Source organism: Lissotriton helveticus, chromosome 5_1 (genome assembly GCF_964261635.1).
Source record: "Lissotriton helveticus chromosome 5_1, aLisHel1.1, whole genome shotgun sequence".
In the NCBI taxonomy this organism is placed as follows: domain Eukaryota; kingdom Metazoa; phylum Chordata; class Amphibia; order Caudata; family Salamandridae; genus Lissotriton; species Lissotriton helveticus.
The window spans coordinates 754291573-754305194 of NC_136065.1; the positions used below are offsets into that span (position 1 = coordinate 754291573).

The following is a 13622-nucleotide window of genomic DNA, read 5'->3' on the forward strand; positions in this document are numbered from 1 at the left end:
TGAAGGCCTATCCTGGTCCCCCTGTCCCTTTAAGTACTAAGGATTTTAGATATTTCACGCAGTGGAAGACCTGAAGGACGGCACATGAACCTGGTCATGAGATCATTAAAATCATGTGTCCAATTTTGGCGTTCACCGAGGTTGCCACTGATGACCCGCACTGGATTGTCAAAAATGATCATGCTTCCCATACTTTATGTAAACCTACCAGCGGTGGTCACACCCTCATGGTTTGCGGGCCTAAATCAGTTAACTTTGGGATCAGATCTGGGATAGTGGACGGAACAGGGTCTTGTTGCCAGTATTGCAGAGGGTGCCAAATGGCTGCTTCCGAGTTTGAACTGTACTACCACAGCTTCCATTGTTAGCTCAATGGTTAAATGCAGGAACCTTGAGCTGCTGGGACCAATAGGCTGGGTACATAATCAGGAATGGCTGCTGTCCAGGTTCCTACACCCGTTGATAACTATTCGGACTATGCTGACAGCACTGTACTGCTGGAGGAGGTGTCTCTGACGTCCGGCTGGAGCTCACCCCTACGCACCGAACTTGCCTCTAATTGGGCTTCTGCATGGTATCCCGTTAGCCCCCTTCTCAAGGGCTCGGCTGTCGGAATTAACAACTGCTGGGATCACCACCGTGGGAGATTGCTTTCACCACGTGACAATGAACCATTTGGACGACTTTTTATCTTAATATGATTTACCTAACGGACAATTTCAGACTTACCACTCTATGACAAGAACGTTCAGGGAACAGTGGTAGAACGGCCGTCAGGAAATGCAAACACATGGGGTCCTCCAGGCGCTGGTAACATTAGGGGCAGGCAGACACTTAGTGAAGTGGTTCTATAGAGCGTTGTTAGAAATGATAAAAAGGCCTCTAGTTGGGACGCGCGAGAAGTGGGGGGAGATAATAGGAGCAGATCTACTGGATAGGGAATGGACCGGGTCTTGGGGAGTCCGAAACGAATGTATAGAAACACCAACTTTAAGATCATTCAATTTAATTATATACATATGGTCTACTTGACACCTCATATGCTAAACATTATGCATGGAGGAGAGGCTCGTGGCTGCCCTACAAGTGGACTATGTGATGTAGGGTTCACCCACCTGACTTGGTGGTGTGCCCACCTTAAAGGGTTCTAGGAGGCAGTGTTGACCCTGGTCAATAGGACCCTAGCCCGCACACGCTCACTAGCACACAATGGTTTGAATCTTGGGGCTGTTCCTCAGACCAAAAGCAAGGAAAAGTGAACAGGTTTGTGGATTTAGCTTTGGTCCTAGCAAGAAGACAGACAGCACTGACATGGAAGACCATGTCAGGCCCTACAGCCTAGGAAAGCAATGTAGACACATGGGACAGGGCAGAACAGAGGGCTCTGCAGAAGGAGGATGCCCGGGTGATCCGTTGTTGCCCTTTGGCAGACCTATGAACGAAATTGTTGAGGGCCCGGGAGACCCGGTATGAAGTACATTCAGGAAGTGGTGCAGAGGCTGCAGGAGAGGCAGAGGATGATTGCTCTGTATCTGGTGGGCTCTGAGGGAGGTGCCTGGGTGCATGCTGCCTGGCAGGGGCTTCACCCATCCCTCCCCCCCCACCATCCCCCAGATGACCCACAGGGATCCAGTATTTATTTATTTATTTTAACAACTTATAAAAGCGCACAAATACCCGGTGGTGTCTCGCCTATATATGCTGGAAGGGTCGGCTGGGGAAAAAAGCCTATTGCTTAAAAAGCCAAATTTGTATTTGTTTTCTGAATGATAGCAGCGTGGGGCTAACTTTAATCTGCATGGGAAGAGAGTTCCATAATTTGGATGTGGTAACTATAAAACTTTATAATGTGCCTATTTAAGTAAATCATCTGTTGTAACCTTGTTAACCACACTTCCACCTCTTCATACCACCACAAAACTAGCTTGTGGCCAACAAGGATGCTTTATACAAGTTACTCTTGCTTTCAAAACGGTAAATGGGCTGGCTCCAGGTTACGTCAATGCTATGCTATCACAGATGACGACTGACCTTCTGAAGGTGGGGGACTCATCCTCCAGCTCCGGAACATTGCCTCTGTTGAGTAGGTGGGGTGGATGATTGGTGCAGCGATTGATGTGAGAGCATTCCCCTAGATGGAACCCTGATTACCGACATAAGGATTACAATAGGGTAGTAGGAATGCATACTGGGCGACACGAGAGATATGGGGGAGAGCGACATGTCTGAGGAGAGGGGGGAGCAGGCACGGAGGGGGGAAGGGGGGATTTGTAGTTTTTAGTTGCCATATTAGAGGAGGGGAGGAGTTAGAATATGACCAAGCTTAGAGTAGCGTGGAATTGATGCCCGGGATAGAGTTAAACAGGTTGTAACGGCTTAGACACATGTACTTTGTGGACAGATTTAAGGAAGAAGCTGGTGATGAAGACCTGGACGAAGTAGATCAGATTGCAATTAGGACATAATATATCCTTAATATGGACATCGCTGTATGCATGAATGTATTATGTACTAGGAATATGGAAGCTCATGAGAGTGGTGAAGAAAAACTGAATAAAGTTTGTTTACAAAAAAAATGATATGCTATCACAATACACACCTCCTAAAGTCTAAGGATCAATTACACTCAACCCCCTAGATACCCAAAACCACCTTCTACTGCCTCCAAGGTCCTCCTTTTGTTTAGACCCTTTGCATTTGTCTCTTGCCACCAGACAGTGATGTAAATCGCCCTAGAAGAATTCAAAATAAGGCTTAAGAAATCTTTTCTTTCACACCCAGATAAAGGAGCCTGACTACTCTTCTACCCCTGCTGTAAATATGTACATTTTATTTTTGTCGGCACTATATGGTTATATATGTGTTTTCATCAATTACAAGCCACTAAACCAATACAATGACTACAAGCTGTTCATACTATGTTAACAAACATGACCTCATTGATCTAGGTAGCATCACTTTTGCTAGGTAAACTATATTGATTTGAAATGTTATGTTTGATATATAAAACAAATACACAAAGAATATATAAAGAGGAACTAGCGGCTACGAACAGAGCATACCCTCACTTCAAATACTCTGCCCCAAATAACTTGTACCTAGAATTTCATGGAGGAAAAGGGGTGAGTAAAGATTAAATGGAGATAAAGTTTAGAATGCAAAAATCAACAAAGAGAAAGATGAGGCAACTAACATGAAATAAAGACAATTAAAAAACACACTTTAGGGATTAATAAGGCTTTGTGTGTTACCTGATGTCCTCCTCATTCTCTGGGAAGCTCCAAAAAGCAATTCGAAGTTGCAGTTGTTCTGGAACTGGGGGATAGACCTTTTCCACAACCTCGAATGGAATGTGAAATGCTACTTGCTTTGCAGACAGCTCAACCAATGGAATCACCAGCCCATCTTAAATAATTAAAGAAGAAAAGAAATAAATAAAAATGAATGAATGATAAAATAAAAATTACAATAAGCATGAAGAAAGAAGAACTTGCTATTTAAATTATTTTCAGGGCGTGAGAATTAACAGGGGGGCATTGTCTTGATTTGGACCAAGCCATGTAGTTCTTTAGACTCAATAAGTAAAGATATATAAACAGATATGAAGTACAGCTTTTAATGAGTACAGATGGCTGCATGGTAAGGAATGGCGGACACAAGATGTGGTTCAAACGTGTTTTGTACCTGGTAAATAAAAGGAGCAACTGGATCCCACACTAGTTTTGCTGTGTTTGCATACCGAGAAATCAAGAAAATACAACATTCTTTACTTTTCCAAGAGTAAACAATCTAACCAAGTGTGAGGAAAACCGCCTAGGTACATTTCTCTTAAGCAGCAAACATGGTAAAAGAAAAAATAAGCTTGAAACATTTCTATATAATGAAACATTCTTGAACTCAACACAATTGATACGTTTTAGATTTGTTGTAATATTTTCAAAATTAGTTTTTCTCCATTTCAAGTCAATGCAGGACTCTAACTCAATATGAGCTTACATGCAAGAAGCAAAAATGTTGCTCTGGTTGTGCCTGGGTCGATGTTTATCTCACATTACCAAGTAAGATAATGGAGCACGCCTGGAAATCTTGTTTTGTCATCCCCATCTAAGGTAAATTAAACAGTCACTCAGTGTTGTATGGCTCTTCAGGTTTTTTAGAAGATTTTTTTTTTTAATCTTATGCTTGCGAATCATATTGTAACAAATCACTATGAATCTAATTTGCTCAGCAATAAACTAAAATGCGAGGTAAGAATCACTGATCTTTTTTACAATTCAATTGCTCGTTCAATAACCAACTAGTAAATGGAACTGCCATATGGAACATCATGTGCCTCATTTTTTAGGCAAGTTTAGAATGGAAAGCTACTACAGGCACGCAAGGCGTTTGCCTATTCCCTTAATACTTTTTATATGCACATCTATAAATTAATGCATTAGAAAGGACATTTTTACAGTATGGGTTGTATGGTACATTTTAAATACATAGAATCTTAATAGTTTGTCATCTTTTGGCGTCACTATCGAATCATTAGCATCTATATATTTAATCGCCACTGGCTCCAGTCAAGCTGTATTCTTGGTGCCTTTCCAGAACCTAAGTGGAGTGGAAGTTTCTATCCTCCTCTGCGGACAATGAAGATGTGGCTATTTTCAGGAGACAGTGTGCTTCCAGCCTATCTGGCCCACTAATCGTTTTGCTCAGTAGACGAGCCACCTTCTCACACAGGCCTTAGCCTGCAGTTTGTGTACCAAAAGGTGGAGTTGCAAAGTGTGGAGTCTCTCTTCTCCCCCCAACCTGAAATCTACCCTTGCCTTCTTAAAGTACTATGCCTGTCCCTCCCCAAAACATCCCTCTCCATGTCCAGGACCCTCCCCAATTACACGCAGCAAAGGCTATTCATTTGAAGGCTTAAATAAAGTATGTATTGACCCACCAAAAGGCTGAAGGGAGAGGGATAAGTGGTCATCAACTCCTGTACATCCAGATGGCCACAGACCTTCAGTGTCAGCTTTGTGACTAGGAAGATGTTTACCTTGGGATGTTTCTACTCCCTAGAAAGCCATTGTACTTGTGGGGCCTGGCTCCCACTCAGAGTGTGGTCAACTATACAGTAGTTTCTGTATGTCCCACAACAGGCCTGGTGATAGCTGCTTGAGTCTGGTATACCAAGCCCCTCTTCTTTCGGGTGTAGAATTAATTGTCTTTGGGCCAGCCTAGCTCTTTTCCCTGCCAAATAAACTCTGGGCTCTTATCAGCTACTTCCTTCAAACCCCCACATAAGATTAAATATATAATAGCTCCAGGGCATGATGGACATTTTAAAAGCAGCTATGTGTCCCGACCAAGACAACTATTAGTGTTTCCTCCAAGTAAACTCTGTTGTAACCAACCTCATGAAAAGTTGGTTCCCCTTGCTCCCATGTGACAGTTAATGTTTTCTGTGCATCTGTTTACCACCACTGACCATCAAAACAGTGAGAACCATATCAGGGAACTCCAGGCTTCTGGATGAAAGAGTGACATTGAGAAGCTTACATTGATTTAGATAGGCCTTGAACTCCGAAATGCAATCGTATTCTTGGAGCCCCACAAGGACTGCCTGTATCAAGACCTAAGGGACTTGCAATTCGACCACAATATCATCGGCAAGCATATTTAATTAAAATATATCTACTCCCAATGTAATGCCTTTGATGCAGTTAACACAGATAACGGCGGGCCAGGTGTTTGAGCACAAGAGAAAATGGAAGCGTAGAGAGGGGCATCCTGCCCCATGCTGCTTTTTATGATAAACCAGAGAGCCCTAAAGTTCATACGGCCAAGGCCCATCCTGGAAGTCCCAGTCCACCTGGTGAAAGAACTTTACCCAGTCATGGGGAAGACCGTTGTTCTCGGTCCCACCGTATGACCCAAGTTTAGAAGATGCAGTGCCTTCCATATGTTTTCAGCCTTTCTTCCCTGTATGAATGAATTAATCAGTTCAGAAAACGTTATTCGGAATACAGTCCTGCCAAGCGTCACGCAACAGCTGTGACACTCACGCATTTCAGTGCGGTGATCCGCATCACTGCACTGAAATGCATTGTCAAGCATTTTGCCACCAGTGCCAGGCGCGCAACCAGCGGCGCCTGTGCCCGGGCTCTGACTGCTGCTTGAGACGTGCTGCTGCCTGCCTGATAATATCCGGATGTGCCGGCGGTAAAGTGTGCCGTCATGTCCGAACTCGGAGGAAGTAGGCAGAAGCAGCGGATGAATCGCAGCAAGCAGGAGACTTTGACTCTCTCTCATGCCCCCATGGCAGGCCGCCGCGGCGCGGCAAGAGGGGGCATGAAAAATGATAGATTGCGGCGGGTGGGCGGCCGGCTGCGCCCCGCAAAACACTGCAGGCTGCACCTCAGCAGGTGTGCCTGCGACAGTCAGCTCTGCCAGGACCACCACCAGGATTGCGAGTGCCAGCGGCCGCGCCGCCGTGGGCCGAGGAGAGTCCCGAGACTGACTCGAGTGGCCAGCAGCTGCCTGGCTGGTCCGGATGAAGACAGGCAAAGTGCACATCATGGCTGGGGGCAGCAGGAGTGCAGTACTGACCACAGTCGCTGTCATCACACATAAGTAAGTGTCAGAGGGATCATTGCCACCTCTACACTCACACATTGCGCGCGTACAGCCTCCCCTCTCCCAAGTTGAAGACACCCACGTTCACTTTAGTGCCTGGATGTAGGCCATTCGGCGGGGGTACGGAGGGTGGGTGGAGGTTTTCTGTGGGTTTACGTGTTGCAATAGCAGTCTGTTATGGTGTGACCAGCCCCCTGTAATAATGTCACATTATTGAATGTGAGAACATCAGTCATCAGATATCTCATTTACTTGACGGTCCTTCCGCTGTGAGTCAAACACTCGCTATAACGTAGCGACGCCCTCCAACTTGAACATTTTTATAATGTCAGTGTAATTATGAGTGACATTCCAACAACTATGAGTGACACTTTATCCCGAACAAAATCAAGCAATGAAGACGAGGTAAACAAATAAATATTAGGAAATTACACCCATTAGAGCAACAAGAAACTCTAAGAAGATGTTAAAATTGCCGGAAAGCACCAGAAATGGAAGGGCACACACATAGCTAAGGGTCACAATTCGGCCACAAAGTGTAATTTTTTTTTCAAAAAGACACATTGAGCAATTTAATAAAAAATCAATTCGCTGATTAAAGTATTGCGCCACCAGCTATTATTAAACTCATCAAAGACCAGGAAAGTGTTGCATTTATGGAGCAGCTGCAGTGTGAGTGCCTTTGGCAGTCACACTAACCTCTTACGTTTTCAAAAAGTATCCTTTAAAGAAACATAAACTGATAAGGTTGGGACCCCACCATGAGACAGAGATGCATCTTGTGTAACTGAAGAATTGGCATGTGAAAGTAAGCATCCTGCAAGTCAATTGACACTATCAAGTCTTTTCTCTCCACCACAAGAGGTACCTGAGCCAGGGTTAGCATCAACAACCTTTCTTGCTGAGAAACCAGTTCAAAATCCTGAGGTCTAGGACTGGACGTGAACGACAGTCCTTTTTGGGAATCAGGAAATAATGTGAGTAGCATCCCTGAATTCGTTCCTGCTCTAGAACCAACTCCACTGCGCTCTTTTGAAGTACGAACTGGATTTCCTGCTGAAGAAACCGAAGATGGTCTGCAAAAAGTAAATTCAGTTGAGGCAGAAAAGGCGGGGGAAATTCTTGGAAGGGTAGGGCATACACCTTTTCCACAATACCCAATAAACAAAGGCCCGATGTTATATACCTCCACTGAGACAAAGATTGTTCTTAGATGGGAAAACTAAGCCTGCTTTCCTGTGTTTTTAGCAGAGGAGAAAAAGTATGAGGTGGAAGATGGGGGAGGTAAATAGCCCGCTGTCTACCTCTACCATGCCCTCTGTAAGACTTAAATAAGACTTACCAGATTGCTGTTGTTGTTGGCACCTTTGAAACAAAAACTCGAATCAAAATCGCGAGTGAATACAGGTTGGTGGTGCTTTCTCCTCCCCTGCATGCTTCCGTGTTAAGAGGTGGCTTCCACTATGCCTTTTTTACATTCTTACACCGGGCATGCTGGGAGTTGTAGTGTTATCGCACAATTTTAATCCCTCCAGTGCGTTTAGTCACTCACGATAGTGTACAGGACAGCTTTATGGCCCACTATTGAGCCTGGATGAGACCTTGGCAGTTTTCAGCCACGGTATAGTTAGGAATGACCATTTAAAAAACCTTTGAAATTCACTGAAAAAAACATAGGTTTCAGCCATGTTATAGTTAGGAATTAGCATTTAAAAAACCTTGCAAATTCACTAAAAAAACATAGGTTTCACACACGTTATAGTTAGGAATTAGCATTTTAAAAACCTTTGAAATTCACTTAAAAAACCATAGGTTTCACACCAGTTATAGTTAGCTGGTCATTTTACTCATACAAAACCTTTGAGATTCCCCCGTTATAGTTAGTTCAGCTAATTATAACTCGCGCGCCCGCAATGCACTGCTGATGACGTCACATATTACATCACTCATGACGTGGTCAGTGACATCACTCATGACATCACTGATGACATCTCAAATGACATCACTGATGACATCATCCTTGTGAAAGTGGCAGACCTCCTCTCACTCTAATGCACACATTCAAAAATAGAAACATACATTTTCAAGAAAATGGAAATACCAATACCAGTTACAACAACCTATTCCAACATCTACTTCCACATCCAGTTCTATATAGTCACTCATACATGTACTCAATCATGTATACTTTACAAGTATACAACATATGGTCTCATACACATATACATCCTGTTACACACTGTTGGACCTGTCAGCCTTAGGGTGGTCTTCCCCTACCTTTTTGCCCTTTTGCCTCCCATTTTTACCTTACCTTTTGTTGGACTTAGGACTCTGGGCGCCTCACCACTGCTAAACAGTGCTGAGGTGCAGGTGCTCTCCCCTAAAACCTTGTGAGGCTGGCATATCTGCCACAAGCCACTGGTACCACAGTAAGGCGTAATCCTCCATAGGCTAACATTGGGAACCTCCCCTTATGGAATAACTTCTGACAGGGACGTAATAAATCTATCATGTTTGGTCTTGTTGGACTCGGGGCGGGGAACCCTTTCCAATGATATATAGGGTTTGGGCATTACTACGCTAGGGATCCCACTTTTATAAAGGGGACCTTTTTCTGCCTACACTTAGATTAGGCTCTGCAGACTCCCCCCTCCCCTCTGTATACTGATAGCCTGCCTGGGTTGGGAGGTGGAAGTGGTGATTCACACCTTCTTCCATGGGATGAGCTGTGATGGGCTGCCCACTGTAGCCTCAACGGCCTGTCTCTCGTCACTGTGACAGCTAGGTCAGGGAAGGCCGGGAACATACCAGAACTCCCTGGACTCTTCCAGAAGCCCCTGCCCCCAGACCCTTCCAGAGACTTCTACCACTTTCTAGCCCTTAGTCTGAAAGATATATAAGGGAGGGTCCTGGCCTCACTTCTTTGTTACACTGCTGGACCTGGAAGAATCCCTGCTGGAGTGAGGACTGCTGCGCAAGAGGATTGCCACTGGGAAGGAGGCTGACTGCTCCAAGGAACTGCTGCCCCACAACCTGCTGAGCTGCCCGACTGTCTGCTGATCCTGCCCTGCATGGGAGACTGCAACATCACCACCAGAGTGTCTCCACAACATCCCAAAGGAACTACTTTTCTTTGAACAGCATTTTAAAGAGTCTTCAACCTTTTAAAGATTGCCTTTTTGGGACTGCACCCTTTTTAAGCTAAAGGAAACTACCTGTCCTTGGACCACAGCGTTTCAAAGACAGCCCTTTGGAACAGCAACAACACTCTCAAGATTTGCCCTGCAACGCTGTGCCTGCCCTCAGCACTGCTTGCCCCGTGATCCTCCCAGGGCTCTGTGATTGCCTCTGCTTCTGGCGCAAGCCCACTGAAACTGGCCCTGAGGTCACCGCCACTGGGACCGGAGCGCGCTGTGTAGCGCTGAGAAGCGAAGCGCTGTGTGGCAGGAGGCTCCGTCGTTGCCCAGGACTTGGAGACACTGTTAAGCGCTGTGCTAGAGGAGCGCTGTGTGGCTGTGACCCCCACCCGTGCAGCGCCTGCTGAGCCCAAGGCCCTGGGGGGAAAGGAGCCTCGCACCCGCGCCCGCAACCACCACCCCAGGTAACGCCTCAGTGCAACCAGGCTGCTGCGAGGGGGCGGGGTGCGGGTTGGCCGGGTACCTGGAGTGTGAGCTTTGTGCTTGGCTGGGAACCGTCGTTCACTGACCGGCCTACGGGGGCATAATTACTTGGTAATTGACACTCGGGCATTTTTTAGCATTACCAGCAGCGCCTGGGCAGCCGCACTTCCTACACTGGGAGCATCATTTCTATGAGAGACACACTTCTTATGCTACAAGGGAACTTTGGCCTAAGAACCTTCCCCCAGTGAATTTTGACCATAAGAACCTACCTCATGTGAACTTTTGCCATCCAAGGACACTGTGAGAAAGACATTACCAGCAGGAGCCCTTGGCACACATGAGCTTTTGGTGATTTGATCAGGCCTGGGAACTGGATTCATTCTTATTGGTTATTGATCTTGCTTGGAAACTGGAATCCTTTTTATTATTGATCTTGCCTGGAGCTGGATTTACCTGCTTTTGGTTCTCGCATAATTTTTAGATAAAGAAATTCTTGTTCTTATACAAAACTGGTGTGGTGTTCCTTTTGTGAGTGTTTTTACTGTGTCATCGTCGTTGTGTGTTGCACAAATACTTTACACATTGCCTCTGAAGTTACGCCTTTGCTGCTCTGCGCCAAGCTACCAGGTCGGAAGCGGTGGTCCCTACTTGGACTAGGGTGCATACCCCTGCCACTAGAGACCCCGGTTCTAACACACACCGATACTCATCCATAGAGTTACTTACACACATACTAACATATGCAAATAAACTCAAACATCCATTTACTTGCATATACAGCTATGCACACAAACATACACATACTGACTCTCTTAAACGATCACTTATAGAAACACATACTTAGTTATACAGGAACTTTTCAAATCTCTAACTCTCATATATACTCACTTATATACACCAACACTCACATATAGTAGTTTACCACATGTGTACTTAGTCATAAAGATAGTATTGAGACAGTCATTCATTCAATAACACACCTATACTCACACCCATCCACCCATACAGTCCTGCACACATGCTGTCTTCAAAACACATATAAACAGTGAGTCACTCATTAACGCATCTATGTCCTAAGTAATATCCCCCACCAAACCATATAAACACTCAGACACTCATACTGATACTCAAAAAACCAACTAATAACCTATATAAACACTCATGTAGTTACTCATGCAGCCACTTATTCAAAAATGTGTGCGACTGATACAAATATTTACATATTTAAACATTACTCACTAACCCATGTATTCACTTAGATACAATTAATCAGTCAGTTATACAATCAATTTTACAAAAAAGTTATCCATTTAAACACTTACTTACCCATTTATTCTTCCATCGACCTTTAGATACACATATATAAAAAATATTTATTTTTCAGAAAGACACACATCCAAAAATTTATATATCTATAAGCGCGCACCCCCAAGGGCAATTTTTTTTTAAACCTGTTTAAAAAAAAAAAAAATTCAAATTACCCCCCGGGGGGACAAAATCGCGGGGGCATAGTGATAAAGAAGTGTGGGGGGGTCCAATCCCACTACACTGCCCCGGGGACCGCCGCCCCCAGGGAAAAGCAACGCAGCCCCCTGGCACATAATGGAGGCTCATGGTGGGCTAGTTGGCCTCCAGGGACCCCCAGTATGCAAGGGAACTTAATTCCTCAATTTAGAACACTCTAAAGGGTGCGTTTGCACAGTTTAAGTTTGGGAATTAGTTCCTGTTCAATCCAGAGATCCCCTAGAGGGAACTAGTCCAACAGGTATCTCCATAAAGCGCCATGGAGCTGCACTGCAGAGTGTTGTAAAAAGGGGGCGTGCCCTCTGAACACCTGCCTGCAGAAATGTAGTAAATCAGTATTAAAAAAAATTAACAATTAATACATTTAAAAATGGTCATTTAAAAAACCTTCGAAATTCAATGAAAAAACCATAGGTTTCAGGCCTGATATAGTTAAATAAATAAATAAATCTTTCTTTATTCGGTTTTTATCAGTGTAAAACCATAAAAGCAACAATAAGAACGTAACATAGTACATTAATAAAATTCACTCAGTATTTAAAGATTATTCCTATGCCTAATGATGCATTTAAAAAAATTTAGTACATGGTAACAAGAGCGCTCAGAGTCTAGCATCTGTAAGGATAACATGGCCGGGCGACATTGTCTGAAACCCCAAGGTTTTAGCAGTGGAAATAACCAAGTTTTTCTATGGGGTTGAAAGTATTTACAAAACAGTATCGTGTGCATACACGTCTGTGGGGAGATATCGTCACACGGACAACAAGTCAGGTTTGGATCCCAAGTGTTCTTTTTTGGGAAGGCCACTTGTCTGTGGAAAAGGTTGAGTCTGAATCTGGTCAGAAGCATCTTATCATATGTGCTGCTTTCCAGTGTGAGATAGGGCTGAATTTGTAGAGTTAGCTGTACCATATTTGCATGTTGGACGGATTGTTTGGTTGAAAGCAGAGTTATTCTAAGTGTTTCTAGATGATTCATGGCTTTCAGGTTCAGCTCTTTCTTGGTTATCTCAATTAAAGATGCTGGAGTGAGATAATATCTTTCCAAGCCCATGTCTGTGAAGAAACGCCTGACGTAAGTGAGCCAGGCTATTTTGTGCGCAGGGTCCAATGCCATTGAGTCCTCTAGGATGTTTTTAGTTAGCATGTTCTTCTCCGCTAGCCAACTGCGTCTCCAGAGTAACAATGGCTGAATTTTTATCAAATCCTCTATGTAGGGGATTCCCAGTTCCGCCTGACATGCATAGATTGAAGAACACTTTGGGGCAGTTAGAAGAAATCTCATAAACGAGTTCTCAGCTATTTGAAGAGGGCTAACGTCAGCATGTCCCCATACACCGGCCCCATATAGAGCGATGGCTTGACATTTAGCGATGTAGATTTTTAACAGCTCAACTGGTGGTCTCCTTCCAAGTCTTTGTGAGAAGTTCATCAGGGCAACGATAGCTCTCTTAAAAAGGTGTCTCCTGGACTCAATAGCTGCTTTCCAGTTTAGTCTTTCGTCTATCATTATGCCCAGATAGGGGTATTGAGGAGTCCTCTCAAGTTTTTGTTCGTTTAAGTGGATGTTCTTTGTACGTTTTCGCCCTCCACCTGCCACCATGACGAAAGTTTTTTTAACATTTATATGGAGATCTAAAGCACTCATAAATTCAGCGTATTTGTTCAGGGATTTTTGAAGTTCTATTGGTGTACGAGCCAGGATAACTGCGTCATCCGCATAGAGCAGTGCGGGAATCAGGCGTTGTCTTAACCTTGGTAGGTCTAGCCCCCCCCTCAACATCTTCTCCTCTAGCCCGTTTGTGTACAGGGAGAAGAGGAAGGGGGCAAGAACGCACCCCTGCCTGACTCCTCGTTCTAC

General features: G+C 44.5%; 1 protein-coding gene across 2 annotated transcripts in view; it reads right to left on the bottom strand.

Moving 5' to 3' along the window:
• ZSWIM8 (zinc finger SWIM-type containing 8) overlaps nt 1-13622 on the bottom strand; it is a 2353271-nt gene that overhangs the window by 2206137 nt on the left and 133512 nt on the right. For both annotated transcript variants that reach the window (XM_078643224.1, XM_078643225.1), the window contains exon 2: nt 3252-3405. In XM_078643224.1, the coding sequence (XP_078499350.1) occupies nt 3252-3405 (154 nt within the window). The remainder of the gene's footprint in view (nt 1-3251; nt 3406-13622) is intronic.